The following is a 24,300-nucleotide window of genomic DNA, read 5'->3' as shown; positions in this document are numbered from 1 at the left end:
TGTTTGTCCTTTGAGTATAGGAAGGCTACTGATTTGTTTGAGTTAATTTTGTATCCAGGCACTTTGCTAAACTTTTTTATCAGCTGTAGGGGTTCTCTGGCAGAATTTTTGGGGTCACACAAGTACACTATCATGTCATCAGCAAAGAGTGATGTTTTTATCTCTTCTTTTCCGATTTGTATCCCCTTGATCACCTTTTGCTGTCTAATTGCTCCAGCCAGGACTTCCAGTACTATGTTGAATAGGTAGGGGGAGAGTGTACAGCCTTGTCGAGTCCCTGATTTTAGTGGGATTGCTTCAAGTTTCTTGCCATTAAGTTTGATGTTGGCTGTTGGTTTGCTGTATATTGTTTTTATTATGTTTAAGTATGGACCTTGTATTCCTGTTCTTTCCAGGACTTTTAACATGAAGGGGTGTTGGATTTTGTCGAATGCTTTCTCAGCATCTAGTGAGATGACCATGTGATTTTGATCTTTGAGTTTGTTTATATGGTGGATTACATTGATAAATTTCCTTATGTTAAACCATCCCTGCATCCCAGGGATGAAGCCTACTTGGTCATGATGAATGATGGTTTTGATGTGTTCTTGGATTCGGTTTGCAAGGATTTTGTTGAGTATTTTTGCATCAATGTTCATAAGTGAGATTGGTCTGAAGTTTTGATTCCCTGTATGGTCTATGTGTGGTTTAGGTACGAGGGATATTGTAGCCTCAAAAAATGAGTTTGGTAATATTCCATCTGATTCTATCTTTTGGAATAGTTTGGAGAGTATTGGTGTTATATCCCCAATAAATGGCTGATAAAAATCTGCACTGAACCCGTCTGGACTTGGGCTTTTTTTGGTTGGGAGGCTTTTGATGAATTCTTGTATTTCTTTAGGTGTTATAGGGTTATTTAGATGGTTTACTTGTTCCTGGTTTAACTTTGGTATCTTGTATCTGTCTAGGAATTCGTCCATTTCCTCCAGATTTTCCAATTTTGTGTAGTATAAGTTTTGTAGTAGGATCTGGTGATTTCTTGAATTTCCTCAGTTTCAGTTGTTATGTTGCCACTTTCCTTTCTGATTTTGTTAATTTGGATACTCTCTCTTTGCCCTCTAGTTAGTCTGGCTAGGGGTTTATCAATCCTGTTGATTTTCTCAAAGAACCAACTCTTTGTTTTGTTGATTTTTTCAATGGTTCTTTTTGTTTCTATTTGGTCTATTTCTGCCCTAATTTTGATTATTTCTTGCTGTCTACTCTTTTTGGGTATATCTGCTTCCTTTTGTTCTAGGGCTTTTAGCTGTGCTTTCAGGTTGCTGATGTAAGCTCTCTCCAGTTTCTTTTTGGAAGCACTTAGGGCTATGAGTTTTCCTCTCAATACTGCTTTCATTGCATCCCATAGGCTTGGGTATGTTGTGTTTCTGTTTTCGTTGAATTCTAGAAAATCCTTAATTTCTTTCTTTATTTCTTCTTTGACCCTGCTATCCTTTAACAGAGCGTTGTTTGGTTTCCATGTGTATGTGGGCTTTTTGTTGTCTTTGTTGTTGTTAAAGACCAGCCGTAGACCATGGTGATCTGAGAGGATGCATGGGAGTATTGCAATCTTCTTATATCAATGGAGGCTCGTTCTGTGTCCAATTATGTGGTCAATTTTCGAGATGGTGCCATGGGGTGTTGAGAAGAAGGTGTATTCTTTAATTTAGGATAATATGTTCTGTATATATCTATTAATTCTAGTTGGTTCAAAGTCTCTGCTAGTTTTGCAGTGTCCTTGTTCACTTTCTGTTTCCCTGATCTGTCCATTGGTGAGAGTCGGGTATTAAAGTCTCCCACTTTTATTGTGTGGGGTAAAATGTATTTTTTTAGCTTTAGTAAGGTTTCTTTTATGAATGTGGGTGATTTTTTATTTGGAGCATATATGTTAAGGATTGAGAGTTCCTCCTGACAGATTTCCACGGTAATGAGTAAAAAGTGTCCTTCCTTATCTTTTTTGATAACTTTTGGTTGGAAATTTACTTTATTCGATATTAGAATAGCCACTCCAGCTTGCTTCTTGGAGCTGTCTGCTTGGAAGTTTTTTTCCCACCCTTTTACTCTGAGATAGTGTCTGTCTCTGTCTCTGAGATGAGTTTCCTGTATGCAGCAAAAGGCTGGATTTTGTTTATGTATCCAGTCTGATAGTCTATGTCTCTTTATTGGGGAGTTGAGACCATTTATGTTAATAGATATCAAGAAATAGTTGTTTCTGTTTCCTGCCATTATTGCTTTTTTGGGTTGAGTTGTGTCTGTGTTTTTTTCTTCTTTTAGTTTTCTTGTTTAGGAGTTTTCTTGTTTTTACTAGGCTGTATTTTCCCTCATTGTATTGGGTTTTCCACCTATAATTCGTTGTAGTGCTGGCTTTGTGGTCAGATATTGTGTGAATTTTGATTTGCCTTGAAATATCTTCGTCTCTCCATCGATGGTGATTGATAGTTTTGCTGGGTATAGCAGCTTGGGCTGGCACGTGTGCTCTCTTAAAGAGTCCATGATGTCTGTCCAGGATCTTCTAGCTTTCATAGTCTCTGTTGAGAAATCGGGTGTGATTCTGATTGGTCTGCCTTTATATGTTACCTGACCTTTTTCCCTTACTGCTTTTAGTATTCTTTCTTTGCTTTGGGTACTTGATGTTTTTACAATTATGTGTCAGGAGGTATTTCTTTCCTGGTTCAACCTATTTGGAGTTCTGAAGGCCTCTTTTATGCTCCTGGTCATCTCATTCTTGAGGGTAGGGAAGTTTTCTTCTATGATTTTGTTGAAGATATTTACTGTGCCTCTTATTTGATACTCTTCTCTCTTTTCTATTTCTATTATCCTTAGGTTCAGTTTTCTCATTGTGTCTTGGATTTCCTGGACATTTTGGGTTAGGAGCTTTTTGTTTTTTTCATCTTCTCTGGCTGTTTTGTCTATGTTTCCAATGTTGTCTTCTGCCCCCGAGATTCTCTCTTCGATCTCTTGCAATCTATTGGAAATGCTTGCTTCTTTGACTCCTGATTTCTTTTTATGGTGTTCTGACTCTAGGGTTATCTCTTTTAGCGTTTTCTTTATTGTGTCAATTTCTGTTTTAATTTCCCTCTTCCATTCCTTTATTTCTTTGGTTCTGTTTTCCTCTAGTTCTTTGAGTTCTTTGAGTGTTTTTCTTGTTTCTTCTTTAAAAGCTTCTGAATCTTTTTTTTTCCTCCCTTTCTTGTTTAAGTATCTCTATCAGCATCTTGAGCTATGATTTCCGGTCTGTGTTTTCTTTTTCTGGAGTGTTTGGAATTTCGATGTTTGCTGTTATGGGAGAGCTGGGTTCTGGTGTTGCTAGATTGTCTTGGTTTCCTTGGGATATACTCTTTCTCTTTCCTCTTGCCATTTTGTTGTCAGTGATATGTTCTTGCCTTTCCCTTGTATCTGGTCTGTGTCCCTGGTTCTCCACTGGTCCAGGTGTCAGATGGGCCGAGCCCTGTTCTATGCCTCAGAGTCGTCGGGTGTGTACAGAAGTTCCAATATTCTGTTTCTGGCATGGCAGGGCTGGGCAAGTCAGGGGGTACGCTTTCCGTGTGCACTCCACAGAGATTTCTCTGCTCCCCTGCAGCCTAGGTCTCCCACTCACCAGTTGTTCAGCCTTTACGATCTGCCATTCTGGGTAGCAGATGGGCCGGGCTCCACTCTGCGTCCTGAAGTCGCCTCTGGGTGGAAACAGAAGTTCTAATTTTCTGTTCCCAGTCACTGGATTGGGCAAGTCAGGCCAGGGCAAGGCAGGGCAGGGCAAGGCTGGGGGTGCACTTTCCGTGTGCACTCCACAAAGATCTCTCTGCTCCCCCGCAGCCCAGGTCTCCCGCCCACCAGTTGCTCAGCCTCTATGAGCAGAAGTTTTGGGTGTCAGATGGGCGAGGCTCCGCTCTCGTTTATTCAGTAAGCTAGCTTGAAGTTCCATCCATTTGTCTAGGAATTTCTTTTTTTTCTTACAACTTTATTAAAAAGAAGAGAGATACATGTACAGATTATTTAAAGGCAATTTGGCAATTCTTTTAGAGACTTAATAGCATGCATTGAAATCCCACTAGTTTTCAGAAGCATAAAGTACATGTAGAACAGAATGTAACATGTAAATAGTCAGAGTTTTCTTGGTGAATATAGATTAAACATAATGATCTTTGATTGCCTAAGAATTTCTTAAAGTTATTGTTTTTAATAGCTAAGTAGTTTTCCATTGTGTAAATATACCACAATTTCTGTATCTATTCCTCTGTTGAAGGACACCTGGGTTCTTTCCAGCTTCTAGATATTATAAGTAAGTCTGCTATGAATACTGTGAAACATATGTCATTGTAATATGTTGGACCTTTTTTTGGGTATATGACCAGGAGTAGTATACCTGGGTCCTCAGGTAATACTATGTCCAATTTTCTGAGGAATAGCCAGACTGATTTCCAGACTGATTTCCATAAGTATGTGTTCATTTCTGTATCTTCAGTTCTAATCCATTGATCTACCTGTCTGTCTTTGTACCAATATTTTTTGTTTTGTTTTTTTATATCACCATTGATCTGTAATACACTTTGTGTTCAGGGATGTCCATTCTCTGGAATTTTCTTTTTTTGAGAAATTTTTTCTACCTTGGGTTTTTTTATTATTCCAAGTTAATTTGCAAATTGTTGTTTCTAACTTTATGAAGAATTGAGTTAGAATTTTCATGGGGATTTCATTGAATAGGTAGATTGCTTTAAACAAGATGGCCATTTTTACTATGTTGATCCTTCCAATCCATGAGTATGGGAGATTATTCCACTTTCTGAGGTTTTGATCAATTTCTTTCTTGAGATGCTTGAGTTCTCTATGATACAGATCCTTCACTTTCTTGGTTAGGGTCACACCAAGGTATTATATATTCTTACAGGCAGGAATAATGCTAAATAAAAATAATACCAGAAGAGAAAATGTAATATTATGAAAGTAAATTTCTAATATATCCCAGGTTGCATGTATAGTTTCCAGGGATTATGCACAGCCGTGCAGTCATGGCTTAGTAGATTCACAGACCTTATTTTTCTCTTTTTAGCTTTGACTAAAGTGAAGGTGTGTGATTAGATTTCAACATGACTCATGCCAAGTAGTTTGATGTTTGTATTTTTTACACAGATCTGGTCTACAGGTCAATACTTGCGTGATTTATAACTTGAACTTTTAGAACTGACAGAGACCTCCAAAAACAGACACCTGGATGAACTTTTTATTTTGCTGCATTTTAAACTAAGTATTAAGAGCAATTGGATGTTGTTTTAGGAAGTATGATGATATATTTTTAAGAAAATGTCTCTTACACTCTAAAAGGCAGGAAGGTTTCCTAGCCCCACAGCTGAGTTAGCAATACCCCTTGAGGTCTCTTAAGACTTGGTTTGCCCTCCTACTGTGTATTCAGCCTGTTTGTGTAAAGTACATTTAGAATACCTTTGGACCAACAAACATTACTTGCTTTGGATTTTTCATTTAGTTAACTTTTCCAATCTGTTTTTGCACAACTTTAATCTTATGTATTCTTTGGTGCCACCGGCTCAGAGCAATATGCCTGTAAGAGTGAATGATAATCATTCATTGAAAATAGTCAATGAGTTGAAAGAAATTTTATACAACAAATATCTGCTATAAATATCGAATTCAACATGGGACTATAATTTAATAATTGTATGTTTGCAGTGCTGTTTGCTCTCTTGGTCAGTTGGGATGTGTTGGAGTCGGTAACTTAATCCCTTTAAAATTCTGTTCAAGGTTTCTATGCAGTGCCTCATTCCTTCCACATGTGATACTTTCTGTACTGTTCAATAAATAGAGAGCAAAACCCTATGCTAGAGAGACACAGGCAATAAAAACAGATCTAAAATACACAAGACACAGAATGAACATAAGCTAAAAACCACAATCTACATACTGGAAGCACCAGGAAAGTTCATATTTGGGGTCCATCTTGGTAAAATTTGCCTGATGGGAAATGTTCAGCTTTCCTTCTGTAATGCGGCACATATTGGTGTCTTTGAAGTTGTCTTTAACATCTTTGTCCAGTGTAATGTAGTAGTAAATCTGAGAAAATACATAACCATGTTTAGGACAAAAAATTCAAACAAATATGCTTCTCAGTTTAAAAAGTAAAATAACTTCATGGTTTCTGATATAGAAAAATTGAAAGTCCTTCCTACTGCTGCATTTTTTATCATAATGATGACGGACACTTACTGAGCTGAGTCATTCACAAAGAAAATAAAGCCACATCCAAGAACAACCATGTTTATAAGCTTATACCAAATGTATCTGTGAGTTTTTTTCTGCTATTCCATTAGCATGTACTCTTTGTATTTTGTTGGTTTTTCACTCAGAGTCTCACTATATAGTCCTAGCTTACCTGGACTCTCTATGTAGACCAGGTTAGTTTCAAACTGACAGAGATCCACCTACATGTAACTTCTAAATATTAGGATTGAAGAGTATCTCACCAAGGCAAGCTTAACATGAGCACTTATTTCCTAGATATTCATTAATAAGTACACAGGTTTTGAGAAAGAAAAGGTTCATTCATATTTTTTTTCTTTTTTACTAGATTTTGAGAATTTTATACAAGGTATTTGGATCATATTTGTCCATCTTCCACAACTCCTCCTAGATCTAAATCCCTTCTCTACCCAGTTTAATGTTCTCTTTATGAAACAACCATTGTGTCTAACATGTACTACCTAAATACTCTCAAAGATATGTGGTCATCACTGAAGCATGAAGAATGTACCAGGTCTGCACCATTAAACAAGCTGACTCTCTCTTATCCAGAACTTACCAATTGACAATACTTCCTCAGCTATTTGTAGGACTTCTTGTTTATCACTATCTCAATGACAAAATTTTGTCTTGCTTTCAATGATTTCCAAGGCCCAGTATCAAGGTGTTCCCAAACTCATTTTTTTCTTCTCCTCCTCCTAATTTTCCTCCTTCTTCAATATCTCCCTCTTTCTTTTTTGCTCCTCTTTTTCCTCCTTTCTTTTTTGGGGTTTTTGTTTTTTCATTTGTTTTAAGACAGGGTTTGTCTATGTAGGACATGCCTGGTCATCTTGAATCGCCATATACAACTCTGTAGAGAGCCATTTGTGCTGCACCCAAACATGGCGCTGGCTTCCCGCCAATGACTCAGCAAACAGAGCCCAAGAGACAGCGCGCATGTGCCACAGACATCACAGTCTGCTCTTGGGGCATGCTAATGAGTTACTGGAGGGCACACCAATCAGGTAGCAACATGAGTCTCCTGGGCATATATAAGCAGTGCATTTTTCTTCCAGGTGGGTCCCCTGTTCAAGAGTACTGTACAATAAAGGTTGTTCACAGAAGAATCCTGTTATTGCACACCTTTTCCTGCCGGCGGGATGTGGGGCATGCGACACAACTCTTTTTTTTTTTAAACAACTTTATTTTACAAAACAAAGATAAATGTACAGATTTTAAACATTTTTTGCTTAAAATTATACATTTTTTGTCAGTACTTTTTTTTAGATTTTAACATAATTTTTATATAAAACTATATGAATATATTTTTTAGTCAGTACTTGATTTTTTCAAGGTTTGGTTGTATGCCTTGAAAACTTAATAGTTACAATGAGCTAAAGTACATGTAAAACAAAATGTAACATGGAAATAGTTAAAGTTTTCTTGTTTTGTAAATATTTTTTTGTTTTGTTTTGTTTTCTTTATTTCTTGGACTTCATACAGTCTGTGAGTTGTTTCTCGGAGAGTGCAAGCCTCTGGGGTTAGCATCCCACTATCAGTGACTGCATATTATGTCTGTTTTTTTGTGACTGGGTTATCTCACTCAGGATGATATTCTCTAGTTGCAGCCATTTTCTTAAGAATTTGGTTAAGTCATTGTTTCTGGTGGCTGAGTAGTATTCCATTGTGTATATGTACCACAATTTTTGTATCCATTCATCTTCTGAAGGACATCTGGGTTCCTTCCAGCTTCTGGCTATTATAAATAGAGCCGCTATGAACATTGGCGACACAACTCTTAAGCTGGCCTCATACTCACAGAAATGTGTCTTTCTCTGCTGTCTGTCTGCTGAGATCAAAGGCATGCAAAGCTACTACTTCTTACTTAAACCTAGTTCAATCTAAAATATATATATGCTTAGTTAATATACCTAAATATTTAACTTTTCAATTAAACGTGAAGAAATAATTTTTCTTTTAAAATGTTACTTATTAAAAGAATAGATGATTTGGTTAACTCAGTGTTCAAAAGCAATAAGCCCCCCCCCCCCTTTTTTTTTACTGTGATTAGTTACGTGAACTATCCAGTTGCTTCCAGAAGAATGCTTCATGATTTTGGCTCTGACAATATTTTTTCCCTTCATCTTCACTGACCCCTGAGATGCGGGATGAATAAGTGTGATTCAATGTCTTGTTCAGCACTTAGCATTTGATATCTCTCCTTCTTAAGACTTTGATAGCTGTAGTTCTTCATGTTAATCACCATCTATTGCAACATGAAGATTTTATGATAAAGGCTAAGAGATGTACTAATTTATGACTCTAACAAAATATTAAGTTTAATACTTTGTATCTCTTGTAGAATAATAATTGTAGCTTATCCATAAGGGTCTATGAACTTCCTAGTTATACTGTCCTAGCCCAAATAACAGTGCCAGTTGTGGGTTTCATCTTGTTAAGCAAGCCAAAACTGCAACCAAAGACATTGGTTGGTTACATCTGTGACATTTGTACCACTATTACATTAGTAGTCATGTCACACATACCGGTTATTAACGTAAACAGCAGAATTTATACCTTGATTAGAGCGGCCATGTCAGACAGACCAGTAATTAGTGTGGATAGTAAAGTTCACAACTGGATAAGAGTAATGATTACATTTTTCCTCTAGTACCTGCATAGCACCTCCCAGCAGTATAAAATATAATCAATAAGAATAAAGCTTTATGTCTGTACTAGCTTGATTTTGGTTTGTATAGTTTATGATTCAATTATATTGTTTCTTCAGAGATAGGGTGGATTTTTTTAATTTTTAACATTTTTTTCTGAGGGTTTATTATGTGATTGCTATATTTACATCATTTCTACCTCTACTGTCCCTCTTCAATTTTCTCTTCACTGCCTTTCAACATCATGATTATTTTTACTTACTGCATATGAAATTATATACACTAGTATATATCTATATGTATATATCTATACACATATATCTATACACACACACACACACACACACACACACACACACATATATATATATATATACATATTTTTGCATGCTGAGTTCACTTAGTGTTGGTTATATGTGTTTATGTTTAGTGATGACCACTTAGTTTGGTTAATCCATGACAGTGCTGATTGATGCTCCCTATTTTGGCATTCATTAACTGTCAGTAAGTTTTCTTGTAGAGATGGGACTTTGTGAGATTTCCCATATCCATTTTGTATATTAGGTGATTTTGTAATTGGTCTTATTGAGGTGATGATATTGTTAAAATTTAAGGGTGTTGCTCTTTGTCAGAGACATCTTGCTTCTCTAGATTTCTGTCCTATCTTCCACAGTCTGTTCATGTGAGACCTGCCTTCAAACTGTTGTCAGGGCCTTCCAAGAGACCCCGAAAACAATATATGCTATTGTCATACCAGAGTTTGAAGTTAAGACTCCATTACTGAAGACACCATATAGTTTTGAGTTTAAGCACTGATATGAAAATGATCTGGAAGATTTTCCCCTGAGGATTAGATCTCACAGGACTGGAAGGTATTATAAAAGATGCAAAGAAAGAAACAAAAATTTCATACCTAGCTATGCTCAAGAATGTAAAAACCTTTATCTTGATGTTAGCTAAGACCTAAGAACTATCTGATTGGAATTTAGGCCTGCTAAATAGTAGGAAATACTGTCGGCATAGCAAACTACCATTGGCTGGTATGATCATGCAACTTAGGTGAGAAGCCACTGCATTTAGCTTTCTAACAACATCATAATTTCCAATTTTGTTGAGAATAACTAGCCTTATAGTTATAAAGAAATGTAGCTTATTTTATATCCAAAAATAACCATATTTGGTCAAAAATGAAAAGAAAAGTAACTTGGTGGCACCAGTCTCTAACTGATACATTAACAATACAACCTTTACATCTAAGGCTTAGAAGAACCATGGAAGAACAATTTCATTTTCTTAAAAACTTCCAGTTGATAATCAAGACCATGGGCAATATCCTTTGATATTTGGGTGTAGATAGGACCTCAGGTGTCAACAAAGACAATAGCAGTAACCCATTTCTGGCATTTGGGATTTTTCTCTGCTACCCTGTGGTGTTTAGTTGCAGTATTATTGTCCTGTTATAAGTTAACTGCACCTTCTATGCGTGTATTTAGATATTTTCACAAGATGGATGTCTTACATTTTTATAAAATGTTGTAGCATTAGTCATTGTTCATCATCTCCCTTCTCTGTCCCCTTGCTGCACATATATTCTGGTTCCACTCTATCTCCATTCCATGCCACTGTGCTCTATCTCTCTTCCCTTGAAAGACCAACCACCACTGTCAGTAACTAATTTCCTAGTCCCCATGGGTATTCCAAACAGATACAAGCATCTGAGGACTCAAAGCTAACATCCAAAAAAGAGGAGACCACACATGCCATCTCCCTTTATTGCTAGGTTTTCATTTTGGCTGGGTTTTAATATCCATCCATCTACCTGTGAATTCCATGGTTTAATGTTTTAGAAGGTATAGCAATAATCCAATGTGCAAATGCACCATACTTTCATTAACCCATGAACACCTAAACTGCTTCTAAATTTTGGGTGTGGTAAATAGAAATGAAATGACCGTGGATGAGTAGGTGTCTCTGGAATAAGATATAAAAACTTTTAAGTATGTGCCCAGGAGCATTATTTATGGGTCTTGTGGTAGATCAATTTTTAGCATTTTGAGAAACTCCACACAGATTTTCATAATGGTGCTATTATTTACACTTTGACCAACAGTGAGGAGTATTCATTTTTCCCATATCTGCACTAATATTTGTTGTCTTTTTTGTGTGGTCTTTTTGTACTGTTTAATTTTGTTTTGTTTTGGCTTGATTTTGTTTTGGTTTGGTTTCTTTTGTATTTGCTGCTGTTGTTTTATCTCAGTCATTCTGATTGGGGTGAGATAAAACTACAGACTAATTTTTATTAACCTGATGGCTAAGAGTACGCAACATTAAATAAACTCCTGGTTGTTATGTATTTCGTCTTTTGAAGATGAACTGTTTAGTTACATGTTTCATTTTTAAATTGTAGTGATTGTTTGCTTTTTTGTATACATTATGCTCATGTGTGGGACAGGTTATGAATCCTAGTGCATATGCAGAGGTCGAAAACAACAGTGTGAGGTTAGTTTCTTCCTTTTACCTCCACATGAATTTCAGAAATGGAACTTAGATCCCTAGATTTGTTCAGGAATGGACATTATCTGCTGAGCTATTTTACTAGCACTATTTATTTTCTAACACATTAGGTAAGAGTAAGGACAATTTGCAGAGATTGCAAGATGGCTCAGCAGGTAAAAGCACCTGCTGCCAAATTTGATGGCCTGAGTTCTAGTCCCAGGAATAACTAACGAAGTTTAAAAGAATAAGGCTGGCAATTGTTCTTTGACTCCCATTAATGCACTATATCATGCAAAACATACCCATGCATGTATGTATTTATACACATGATAATAAATTGAAATGTAAAAAAAGATAAGAAAATGAATTGTGATTCAAAATTCATTACAGTTCTGTAAATTTAGGCAGCAGGTAATCTACAATGTAGTGTTTAATTCAATATTATGAGAATATAGTGCAATAAAAACAATAAAATAGAAATTATTACTTTAGCTGTCAAACACAGTATCAGTTAAATTTGACTGGCTAGTTAGAAGATACACAAGTACCAAGAACTTTTAAAAATTTGGAATCTAAAGTTTACTCCTATGGTGAGTTCTCTACCTTTGCGGGAAGCTTTATGAACAGAATAGAATCAGGGAGCTTTTTTATGTCATGTGACAATGACACACATGGCTCAGTTGAGTTGGTGAAGGTAATTTTCACTAGGAAAGTCCCAGAATGGACAACGTCAAAGGAATTTATATATACTAGTATATATCTATATGTATATATATATATCTATCTATATATATACATAAATATATACATATAGATATATACATATTTTTTCATGCTGAGTTCAGTTAGTATTGCTTATATGTGTTTATGTTTAGTGATGAGCACTTAGTTTGGTTAACCCATCACAGTGAAGACTGATGCTCCCTATTTTGGCATTCATTAACTGCCAATAGGTTTTCTTGTAGAGATGGGACTTTGTGAGATTTCCCATATTCATTTTGTATATTAGGTGATTCTGTAATTGGTCTTATTGAGGTAATGATATTGTTAAAATTTAAGGGTGTTGCTCTTTGTCAGAGACATCTTGCTTCTCTAGATTTCTGTCCTATCTCCCACAGTCCGTCCATGTGAGATATCCCTTCAAGCTGTTGGTCAGGGCCTTCCAAGAGACCCCGAAAACAATATATGCTATTGTCATACTAAGTTCCCTGAGATGTCCTCTGCCTTCCATATCAGTGACACAGCACTGTCCCTCTGATAAAAAACATTGAACATTTAAGGACAAAAAGTTCAAGGAAAGCACATTACAGGAGTGCCCTGTATCAACCTGAAGCATGGGCAATGAAGGCAGTCATAAGAAAACACATGATTAAAGCACAACAGCAGGCAGTGGAGTCGCAGTTAACTGGGATATGATGGAGGGACAATCCCCTGCACAGGACACAGTCTGACTTTCTTCTTTTGGCTAGGAGTTGGGAGGTCAGGGGCAGGATACTGAATCACTTGATTAGATTTTTTCCTTTTTTTCTGTTTTAACAGGAAATTATTTCAAATGGGTTTTTAAATTAAAAGAAGTATTTCTGAACCTCTGATATCAAGAATAGGCCAGATTAAAAAGTAACACAATTATTTCCTGTGAAGAGAACTATAGAACTCAATGTCTATCAATTAGCTTTTTGCCTGTTCAATACTGAAGGATGTAACTTTTCTCTTCTAAGATTATGCAGCAACTCATTTCCAAAGGCCATTTAAGAATAAGATTGGATTTTGGGGGAGGAAGAACAGAAATGCCAATAATAGTCTATGATCTTAAATGACAGACTAAAACCCAGAAAGAACATGGTGTGAATTTTTTAATTTTTGTTCCTCTCCTGAATTCTCATTGCAAAAGAGGAACAATTTAGCTACTTCAATACCCTGTAGCTATTTGAAAGTTTTGGATCCCTTTAATAGTTCTGCAAAAACTCTTGTTATTATTATTATTATTCATAATAATAATAGCACATAATCACTGCATAGGTTTACAGAATTAGATGACATTAATCACATTAATGGCAATGATTACCTTGTGATAGGCTTTTATAGTAACAAGCATGTGTAAGCATAGCACATAAGTGAGCAACTTTGTTTGGAACCTCCTGGGACTTAAGGAGTTGCCTGCCTACATGGTAAGACTTCTGTGGTGGTTTGAGTAGCCATGACCCCCATAAACTCATGTCCATAGTGAATAGCACTGTTAGGAGGTGTCACTGTGGTGGGTGGGCTTTGAGGTCTCTGATGCTCAAGTTACACACAGTGTGGCACACTCTTCTTCTGCTGCCTATGGGTCAAGATGTAGAACAATCAGCTCCTTCTCTATCAAAATATCTGCATGCTGCCATGCTTCCCTCCATGATCATAGACTAAACATGTGAAATTTTAAGCCATAGATGAATGCAAGGGGGAATTTGAATCATCATCATCCAATTTCTATATTGAGAAAATAAAATTCAAAATAAGGAAAGATTTATTTTTTGTCACAGATTTAAAGGCTGATAAATGGAGGTTCACATAGTAAGTCTGGAAGTGGGTCACTCAGAGTTGCCACACACCTTATGGCAGTGGTATGTGTGTGGTTTTTGCTAGAAAGATATGAACAAGCATCCAGTGACTGTACATATTGAGCTAAGAAGAGATCAAAGCAGAAGTCATGGAAGTGTACTAGAGTTACAGAAGTATGAGTGGTTTCTTACAGGAACATGAGTGGCTAGGCAGTAGTACCTACAAAAGCCACTCTATCTTGTGCTCTGACTCACAAATGCTGCATCACTAGAACTCCATGAACAAGTTGTAAGCAGCTTCATAGATAGTCCAGTCTGCCTAGTTATCCTTCAGGAGGACAGAAGCTTGTAAGTCAGCTTTCAGGGAGTTCCACTTTTTCTAGAGTCGTTTACCTCTGAAGTGTTGAAGAACCACTCTAGGATGTGGAAACTTCAGTTCTGAACTATCTGAACCTCATTGGATGCTGCTCTTGTGGAAAGTTTTCAAGTTGATGAATAAGGCTACAGAACAAGTGAATAGAGGGGAAAGGGATGAAAGGAAAGGCAAAAGAATATAGGAATGAAGACAGAGGAAGAAGAACCAGAGCGGGAGGAATCAAAGAGGGTTAGGAAAATAGCTTCTTGATTAGAGATTGAAACCCATGACTGCGTTCTGAACTCATCACTGAAAGGTTCTGTGGCTTGAACCTGTGCTGGCCTAGTGCAGGCTGTCACGGTCTCTGTGAGTTATACATGCATCTGTTTTCCTGTGTCACCTGTCTGCTCTGGAAAATAAAATCTTTCTTTCTCTTTCTCCATAGATTCCTAAGCTCCTAGGGCAGGGATCTAATGAATACAATTCATTTCTGACTGAAAGCTCCAAAATTCTTCACTCTCCATATTGTCTAATTGTGAAGATCTCCTCTAATGATGCCTGAGGCCCTGATCGAGGGGTTTAGTAGAATTTTGTTTTGAGTCATTTTCTTGTTATAGTCCTGTATGCAAACAATAGTATTAACTAGATTTTTTATTGTTTTAACTTGACATGTATTCTTTTTATTTTTTGTGCTGACATTTGAGGAAATGCATATCTCCCTCATGACACTTAGGCTAATATTTCTCTTCCTTCCCCCTCATGTTCAGTTCCAATAAAATTTTCCAATTTAATTTAGTGCACACAGGATCCTAAATATTTATATAAAATTTGACCTCTATACATTAGAGAAGGCTCGTGACCTTGACTTTCTGAAACTGGCCCAATGTGCTTATGAAAGTCATCTATGAAGAACTCTTGTTGCAAATGTTGGGTTGGTAGAAGTATCGAGAAGAAGATACAGGGTCCACAAACCTCCGCTCTATACTCCCTTCTGCATCCTAACTGGTATGGATGTTGTTAATGATTTTATCAAACTACACACCCATGGAAATGAATACAAAGAAGCAGAATGAAATCAACAAGAGGCATATAGCACACACTTCCTACGCTCTCATTCGGCAAAGTGGTATTTTCCTAAGAGAGAATCTGACTGAAGAGTGTTTAGAACAAGTGCATATTACTTTTATACTAGAATTACATATAAATGTACAATTACATCGAAAATATACGGGAAAGAACAGCTTGTTCAAACTTTAGTAAACGTAGACTATGAAAACCTTTTCAAATATAATGTTACAGAACATGTAAAAATAAAATTGAATTATTATTTATTTTTAATAATATTATTTATTCTCCAGAGATATATATATATATGCAATATTTGAAATAAATATGATGCAGTATATATAGTCACTAACCATATGTATAATAGTCACTTGCATTGGAATAATTCTTTTCATAATAGTACCAAACTCTTAATTTCAATCTGAAGTTAAATGAACTACATGATAAATTGAAAATAGAATATTGAGAATGTAATTCAATGAGAGAGCAGCTAATTCTCCCCTGCATCACTGAAAATATTTAAAAGTTTTCAGATGCTGCGGTGTGAGTGTATGTGTGTGTTTATGTGTGTAGAAAGACAGAGAGAGAGAGAGAGAGAGAGAGAGAGAGAGAGAATAGATTCCTACCTGAAAGAGGTTAGTGTGCTGTGTTGCATACAGTAAGAAGGCATGTTTAAAGGCTTGAGAGATGGATCAGCAGGTAAGCATGCTTGCTGATTTTCCAGGAGACCCAAGCTCAGCTCTCAGCAACCATTTATAACTTCCAGCCAATCGGACATCTGCTTCTGCCCTTTGTGGAAGCCTGAACACATGTGAACACTCACACAGAAATAGTAACAGCAATAAACTTAAAGAAGAAAAAGACATGCTTGAGAATTGCACATGTTTGTTTTGAATTGTTTTGAATATTTTAATAGTGGTTTATACCTAAGATCATTTGGAGTGCTACAATTTTCTTGGAAGGCCAAATTTCCCTTTACAAATATGGATATTCATGTATGTATCATGCATATTTTCATGGGTACATATTCATCATCCTAAAATGTTCTCTGGAAAGGCAATAAGTACTCTTAATTGCTAAGCACTGAGCTACATTTATAGCCCCAAGAAAGTTCAAATGTTGACCTTTCTGATTGCTTTATAAATAATTGGATATATGCCTTTCTCTACCATTTTTTTTCACATCTCCATATAAGCATATCTGGCCTAAAGTAGAATTCAAAAAATTCTCATATTTTTTAAACGTTATCTTGGCATTCATAATGGTAGTTAATGGATTTTCTGGATTGTGTCTGAAATGAGTGAGTGCTGTAAACACTGGGGAGAAGCCACAGCAGGTTCTTGGTATAGTGAATGCTGAACTTTTAAAAGATAAAATCACCGGAGATTAGAACATGTCTTTGACATTTTGTTTTCAGTCAGAAGGAAGGTCATAGCTAAAAGGTCACCAAGAAGAATTCACTCAGCAAATAAACAATGCTATTATTTTGCAAGAGAGTGACAAACTGCTTGCTGCAGCCCGTTGAATATGAAGGGGTATTGCAAACAACATTTTAAACTCACCTGTAGCCTTCTGTTTGTAAGTTTTGAAATGTAAAAAGAAAATCAAATCATACTCATCTTCCAATGGTTAATGCTTGGTACTTATTTTCTTATTAGCATTTTACACTTTGAACTTGGAATTCAAGTCTCAGATTTGCTAAACATTTGCTTGGTAGTAATTGCATGTTGCACTTTTGTATTCATCCTACTTATTCAAATTGCCTTGGATGCTCTCTCGTTCCTCTGAAGATCCTTACCTCTCTTATGGTAGCTTTTTACAAAAAAAATAAAATAAAACAAGTCTAAATTTACTGTTAAAGAGTGTGAAAATTGAGAACTGGCTTATAATTAAAGGTGAAAAACTGGGCCTTCTTTAATAGTACAAAACAGCAGTTCTTGTTTTTTTTTTTTATGTACTGCGGGTTAAAGTATACCCTGGGACAGGTGTATTGAATTAATATAAAAATTCCATATTAAAACCTTATAGCTAATTTTAAACAGCTGAGAACAAATGTGGTAATGTACTGCTTCTACAATGTTTATACTTGGGGTTTGAAGGCAAGACAATCAGGAGTGCTGGCGAGGCTGCGGAGAAATAGGAACACTTCTCCACTGTTGGTGGGGTTGCAAGCTAATACAACCACTCTGAAAATCTGTCTGGCGATACCTCAGAAAATTGGATATAGTACTACCTGAAGACCCAGCTATTCCACTTCTGGGCATATACCCCAGAGACACTTTAATACACAACAAAGATATATGCACCACAATGTTCATAGCGGCTCTATTTATAATAGCCAGAAGCTGGAAGGAACCCAGATGTCCTTCAGTAGATGAATGGATACAAAAATTGTGGTACATATACACAATGGAATACTACTCAGCCACCAGAAACAATGACTTAACCAAATTCTTAAGAAAATGGCTGCATCTAGAGAAGATCATCCTGAGTGAGATAACCCAGTCACAAAAGAACAGACATAATATGCAGTCACTGATAGTGGAATGCTAACCCCAGAGGCTTGCACTCCCCCAGAAACAACTCACAGACTGTATGAAGTCCAAGAAATAAAGAAAACAAAAAATATACATATATTCACAAAACAAGAAGACTTTGACTATTCCCATGTTGCGTTTTGTTTTGCATGTACTTTACGCTTATTGCAACTAGTACGTTTTCAATGCATACTGTCAAGCCCTTGAAAAAAATCAAGTACTGACTAAAAAACATATTCACATGGTTTTATGTAAAATTTATTTTAATGTCTGAAAAAACAGTACTGACAAAAATGTATAATTTTAAGCAAAAAAATGTTTAAAATCTTTACATTTATCTTTGTTTTGCAAAATAAAGTCGTTTAAAAAAACACTTTAAAAAAAAAAGGAGTTCAAGGTCAGTCTGGATTTCATAAGACCCTTGTTTAAAATAAAAGGCCATGAACCATTCTTTCAATGTCAAAATCTATCTTAAATGCTCACTTCAGAGTGATGTCGCATCAGCATATATTTTAAGGCAAAATATTTTAAATATTAAGTTTTATTCTTTAATAATAAAACAATGCAACAAGTTCCTGACTTTGTATTTCTTTTTCTTTTCAGATGAGCTAACAAATTCTTCAGAAACAAGACTGTCACTAGAGGAGCTTTTGGGGACAGGGTTTGGACTTCATAATCCAGAAGCTCGGTGGATAAATGGTAGGTGTAGAACATTTCATGTATCTTGTTAGTTTTGAGTTCTTTTTAACACATCAAGAAATGATGCAGGAGCTGGAGAGATGGCTCAGTGGTTAAGAACACTGACTGCTCTTCCAGAGGTCCTGAGTTCAGTTTCCAGCAACCGTGCGGCGGCTCACAACCATCTGTAATGGGACCTGATGCCCTCTTCTGGTGTGTCTGAAGACAGCTACAGTGTACTCATACATAAAATAAATCTTTATAAAAAAATGATGGTTAAAGTGAATGCGTTACTGTACCTCATCCTAAAGAGAATCAATTTCTCAGCAATGTGTTAATGTAGCCATAGGTGTTTCTATGTTTAAAACTGACTGTGGTGTATCTACTATTCTTTACTTGTATGTGTTTCTGTTTTTGTTTTGTGGTTATTATTTTGACTGTTTTGTTTTGTTTCTGCACCAGAAATGAAACAGCTTCAGCTTTTCTTAAATAAATGTTTGGCATGAAAGCAAAATATGAAACAAATCATTGTGTGTTGTAACTTGACCTTTTGTTTTGTCTTAATGGACGCTAATAAGAGGAGCTACTAGCTAAACTAACCAGCAAAAAATGTGTTTGTGAGAATAGTTCCAAGTCTCATTTTATTTTTCTTAAAAATTTGGAGTGTATAAATTGTGTGGAAAGTAGAAAGCAGCACCTAATTGACGATATCCTATTTTGATATTTACTTTACTGATATTCAAGAGATGTAATACTATTGTTACTAGAGGATAATTTGTATAATAAACCAAAAGTTTTTTCTTTTGATCAGTTAAAGACAATCATGCTCCATTACTTTTCCAATAAAAAAAACCCCAATATGATTATTCTAATTATGTAGAAATATGTAAATATGTTAATTGAGAATAGACTTTTTAATTCCATTAGTTTTGGCACATTTTAATTTGCAAGTTCTTTTTCCCCTGTCCCCCCCCCCCCACAAGAATTCTCTGTATAGCCCTGGATGTTCTGAAAGTCAATCTGTAGACCAGGCTGATCTTGAATTCAGAGAGCAACCCTCCTCTGCCTCTCAAGTGCTAGAATTAAAGGCATATACTACCATCATGCAGCCTAACAAATTGTAATAATAAGAAATTAACTCTTCCTTTCTGGAAGCTATTAAAAGAATATACCATTGTTCATAAGTGTAAGGGTTTAATTAAGCTTGTTTATTCAACCTTAAAATAATTTCTAGAAATAAACAAGAACATGGAGGTATCTTTAAAATTAATGGCTTTAATGGACAGTTGCCACCATTTTTGCTGAATATATCAGTTAATATTGGTTGGAATGCAACTGTGTGTGTCCTGGAGTTTGTATGATAGGCAGAAATTTCTACAAAGCAGAGATTTTCTTAATGCATTGGTTTATCATTTTTTGGAATTTTGCATAAATGTGAGACTAGCTCTCTAAAGATTTTAGCTTTTCTTTATGATTAATAATATTGTATAGTTTCATTACAAATAAGTATTTTGTTTAAAAAAGGCTACTAAAATATTATTATCAAGGACTCTCTTGATTCACAGGTCTCTCACTGTTTATTATTCCCAGGAGACAGTTGCAATTCAGTATTGTACATATAATTGCCAACAAATATTTCATCAGGTTACCTGATAAAAGGGATGATTACAGAATCCTTTAAACATTAGTGACATTGAAAATTACTAGACTCAAAATTATGACTCATACTCTCTTTCAGTAAACAAGGTAATGAACTGAAATGTAGACATTTTTGTATTGAGACTTTAGAATGGAAGAAACAAAGTATAACTTTCATTGCCCTTCTCAGACCAGATTGTACTGTTGAAAGATACATTCTACTCCAGTGCACAGTTGGCACCATGGTATTCTAACACCTAAGAATGAACTGACATCACAGCAGGGAACTACAGGTTAAGCTAACATACAGGTAATATCTTGTACAAAAAAAAATGCTGTTATAATTCTCAAAGGTTGAAAATCAAATACTTGGTGTTAATTGGTTTGGAAGTAACTCTTTAACCACCTTTGATGAAATTGACCTTGAGATGTTACATTGGGGCAACTCTGCAGAGTTCCTACAACTATAATATTCTAATCCATTAGAGACATATTGTTTATGAGAAGATTTGGTATCAAAGCAATATTTCAAACTGGAAGATACAGAATCTAAGCTCTTAAAGCAGGAAGTCTGTGTAAATACAACAGAAGGTATTTCCTTATAACTTGTAGTTTGTAAACAAAGACTGTTTCCAATCAATAGTGTTACTGGAGTTATGATCAAAGCCTGGGTCCTGAAACACCCCCATAAGCCAGGTTCAGATACCGAGGCTTAATAATCTACTTAACAAACTACTAACAGTAAGCAAAGAAAGTGGGAGATTTATATAATGTGGTAACATTGGTAAGGAGAACCGTACCTCTTTCCAAGTGTGTCTTTAGGGTCCTCACATCTGGTTTAAGCTTAAATAGACAACAAGAGTTATATTTATAGCTAACAGTACTTACTGGTCAAGCTGTGATTTTGCCCATGTTGCTTTGTCATTGTTTTGGTTCCTGTGTCTCATGCAAGATTGTAAGATTGTTATATCTCTTCCCTTTCAGACAAGTTCCTTTTCTGGCTGACAACAAGCTTCAGCCTTTTCCTTCTTCTGCCATGAAATTCATGAGTAAATTCCCATTACTTTGGGGACTGTTGTTTTAATGATCTGGTAGCCAAATTGAGGGACACAAGTGCATCCTTGGATTAGTCTTATTCCTTTAAAACAACATTTTGATCTTCAAAAGTCCATACATTTATGCAACATATATTGATTGATCTCATGGCCCACTATCCTCTGTAATATTCATGAATGTTTGCAACCCATCTTCCTAGCACAAAAATTTGTAAAAAAAAAAAAAAAAAAAAAAAAAAAAAAAAAAAAAAAAAAAAAAGAAAAGAAAAGAAAAAAGAAAGAAAGATATTAGAATAGATATATCTATGATCTGTACAAGCTTTCTCCTCTTGCTAGCAGTCACTAGATCCTTTCTTAATATATCACACATAACCAAAATAATTGCATGTGTACCACCTCCCAAGAAAAGGGCAACCTTGAACTCCTATTTGCAATTATATCAAAAAGTGAAAGATGGGTTTTCTCTTTGCTTTTACAGTTTTCTTAACATAAAAATCACCTGAATGAGTTCAAGCTAGCTCATTTTGTAGCTTCATTTAATTCTTGAAGGTCGTCCTATGAACACTTAGTGCATTATCATTTAAGAGAAGGAGAGTTCCTAGTTGGCCCTGGCATGTGTATTTTCATTGTCTTTATTAGTTCTCCAATGATATATTGGAGGAAGTCATGACAGCCTTAGATGGGTGCTGGTTCATTGTTAGCTCAATAATTGATTTGTCCAAAGTCTGATTTGTTCTTGAAATTTTCATATTTATAAATCTTTCTAATTATGCCACATTGAAACTTATTAAGTAATCTTTTAAAAAATCTGATAATTGTTGCATATTTACTTAGTGACCAGTTTGAGCATCAGGGAACAATCCAATACTGAATGTCATCCTTGTAAAGCATTATTAGGGGTGATGTTACACATGCTGCATGTCACAGCATATAACACTGAATTTACCCAGAAATTTGAGGTTGAATCTAGAAACTATTTCAAATACAGGGGCTAAACAAAACCTGCCTTATTTTATTTTGTAATATAATGATCTTAGACTTTAATAATTTTATACATGTATATAACACGTTTTGATAAAATTCCCCACTTCTTTTCCCCTTACTATTCACAGATCCACCCAGAGGCCCCTCACTTCTCCATTATTTGTGTCTGTTTTTTGGCTGTTGCTTAAAACCCACTAAATTCCATTACCACTGCCTTTATGTTTATAGGTACAATGTCAACTACTAGAGTACTGTCAACTTATCAAGGGCCATGACCTTGCATAAAACTGAGTCTCTCAGGTTAGCAGCCATCAGCAGTTAGTAGCTACTTCAGTTTGTGAGCTACTAGCACGTTCATGGTGAAATATTGGCTGCTTTGATCTTGTGTAGGTATTCATTTCTGTAGAGCAGTTTTTAATCATTATGTGTAGATTTATAAACTTTTAAACAATTCATAATGACTATTATAATAATCTCCCAGATTCATTGCCTATATCAATATACAGTTTCAGTCACTAAAACATCTGTGCCATTAATGACATATTTATTTTAGAAAGAAAACAGTGTTAATATAAAATTGGAACAAACATTTCAAAGAATGTAAGAGATAATTTATTATGGGCCCAAGTATGATTTACTATGGCCCAGGAAGACAAGTTTAGGTTACTCTGGTTCCACATTTTAACATGGTAACAGTTTGATTAAGTTTGTATACTCACAGAGGAAAGAAAGTTATTATGTTTAAAATACATTGCTAGCGATATTAAGAGTGCACATTACATCAAAACCAGGGGTCTCTCATCTAGAAGTCTCAGTTGCTCTCTGATAATTTTCTTAGCTTTTAGGTTGGTCAAAACCAGGGTTTGTTAAGACAGTAGATTTCAAAAGGCTCTATTTGTTATTTGTAAGGATGTTAATCAGACACATAGGTGGAGAGAAATGGTTATTAATAGGACTAAAGATAACCCAAGCTAAAATTGGCATAATAAAAATAATGAACTATTAGGGACCTGGGCCTACAACATGACAACCTCTCCACAGTCAATGATGCTGTTGTCATTAAGCAGACATACAGAAGTTGCAAAGTGTGAGATGATGTTCCTTTCAGAAAATGTTATACATGATAAAATACATAGTGCATTGCATAGAAGCTCATACTGTTGTATGGCACCAACTTTTATAGATAATCATCTGATACTCTTACATTTTGCCCATTTTATTCAATAAATATATTTGTGTACATAATATTTGAAACTAATAATGAAAATGTAACTTCTTCTGTCATGGATCATATATCACCAATATACAACATTTGATTGTCACAAAATTTCAAGCCCTAGGAAATAACTGCCAAGATGCTTTGAACATTGTTCATCAGCGACATAAATGAGTCCATCTCTCAGAGCTCCCCAATACCACTATGATCTGGGCCATTATCCACACTTTTTTACTATCTGTAATTCCTTCCAAAACTTCACAGTGTTAATTTTCACTTTGTAGGAATGACTGATGTTTATGCCAGCCACCATTCTCCTCTCTGCAAGCTACAAAGAGCATCCCTGAATTAGTCAGCCTAATTGTCAACTTGGCACAGTTTTGAGTCACCTGCGAAGGCATGTCTCAATTGAGAGGTTCTACCATAGTGAAATAACTTGTGGATATGTCTGAAGGATTATGTTGAATGTTGATTTATGCTGGAGGGTCCAGCCCACTATGAATAGCAATATTCTCCAGAGATGGTCCTGAACTAGATAAGAAAGCTAAGAACTTGTAAGCAAGGTATTTATGCATTCTTGACTGGCATGAGTAGCCTGGACAGAAGAAATGCTTCATGCAAAAGCATTGAGGTCTGTTCTCAGGTTCCTGCCTTGAGCTGCTGCCCCGATTTTTCACTTACCTGGAAGTGTAAGCCAAATAAATTTTTTTCTTCTCCTAAGTTGCTTTTAGTTGCATGCTTATTACAATAAAGAAGCAACTAGAATAAGCTCCCCCCCCACACACACACACAACTCTGTAGCCCATGCTGCCATTAAACATTAA

General features: G+C 35.7%; 1 protein-coding gene across 5 annotated transcripts in view; it reads left to right on the top strand.

Moving 5' to 3' along the window:
• DPP10 (dipeptidyl peptidase like 10) overlaps positions 1-24,300 on the top strand; it is a gene marked incomplete at both ends in the record, with an annotated part of 1,446,555 nt that overhangs the window by 917,985 nt on the left and 504,270 nt on the right. For 4 of the 5 annotated variants that reach the window (XM_080918333.1, XM_080918332.1, XM_080918331.1 and 1 more), the window contains one exon: positions 18,509-18,604. The exons of the other annotated variant lie outside the window; for it this stretch is intronic. In XM_080918333.1, the coding sequence (XP_080774459.1) occupies positions 18,509-18,604 (96 nt within the window). The remainder of the gene's footprint in view (positions 1-18,508; positions 18,605-24,300) is intronic. 5 annotated transcript variants of the gene reach the window in all.

Source organism: Micromys minutus (genome assembly GCF_963924665.1).
Source record: "Micromys minutus genome assembly, chromosome: 6".
NCBI classification, from domain to species: Eukaryota; Metazoa; Chordata; class Mammalia; order Rodentia; family Muridae; genus Micromys; species Micromys minutus.
The sequence above is the reverse complement of the archived record's forward strand: the minus strand, read 5'-3'. Positions and strand labels throughout refer to the sequence as shown.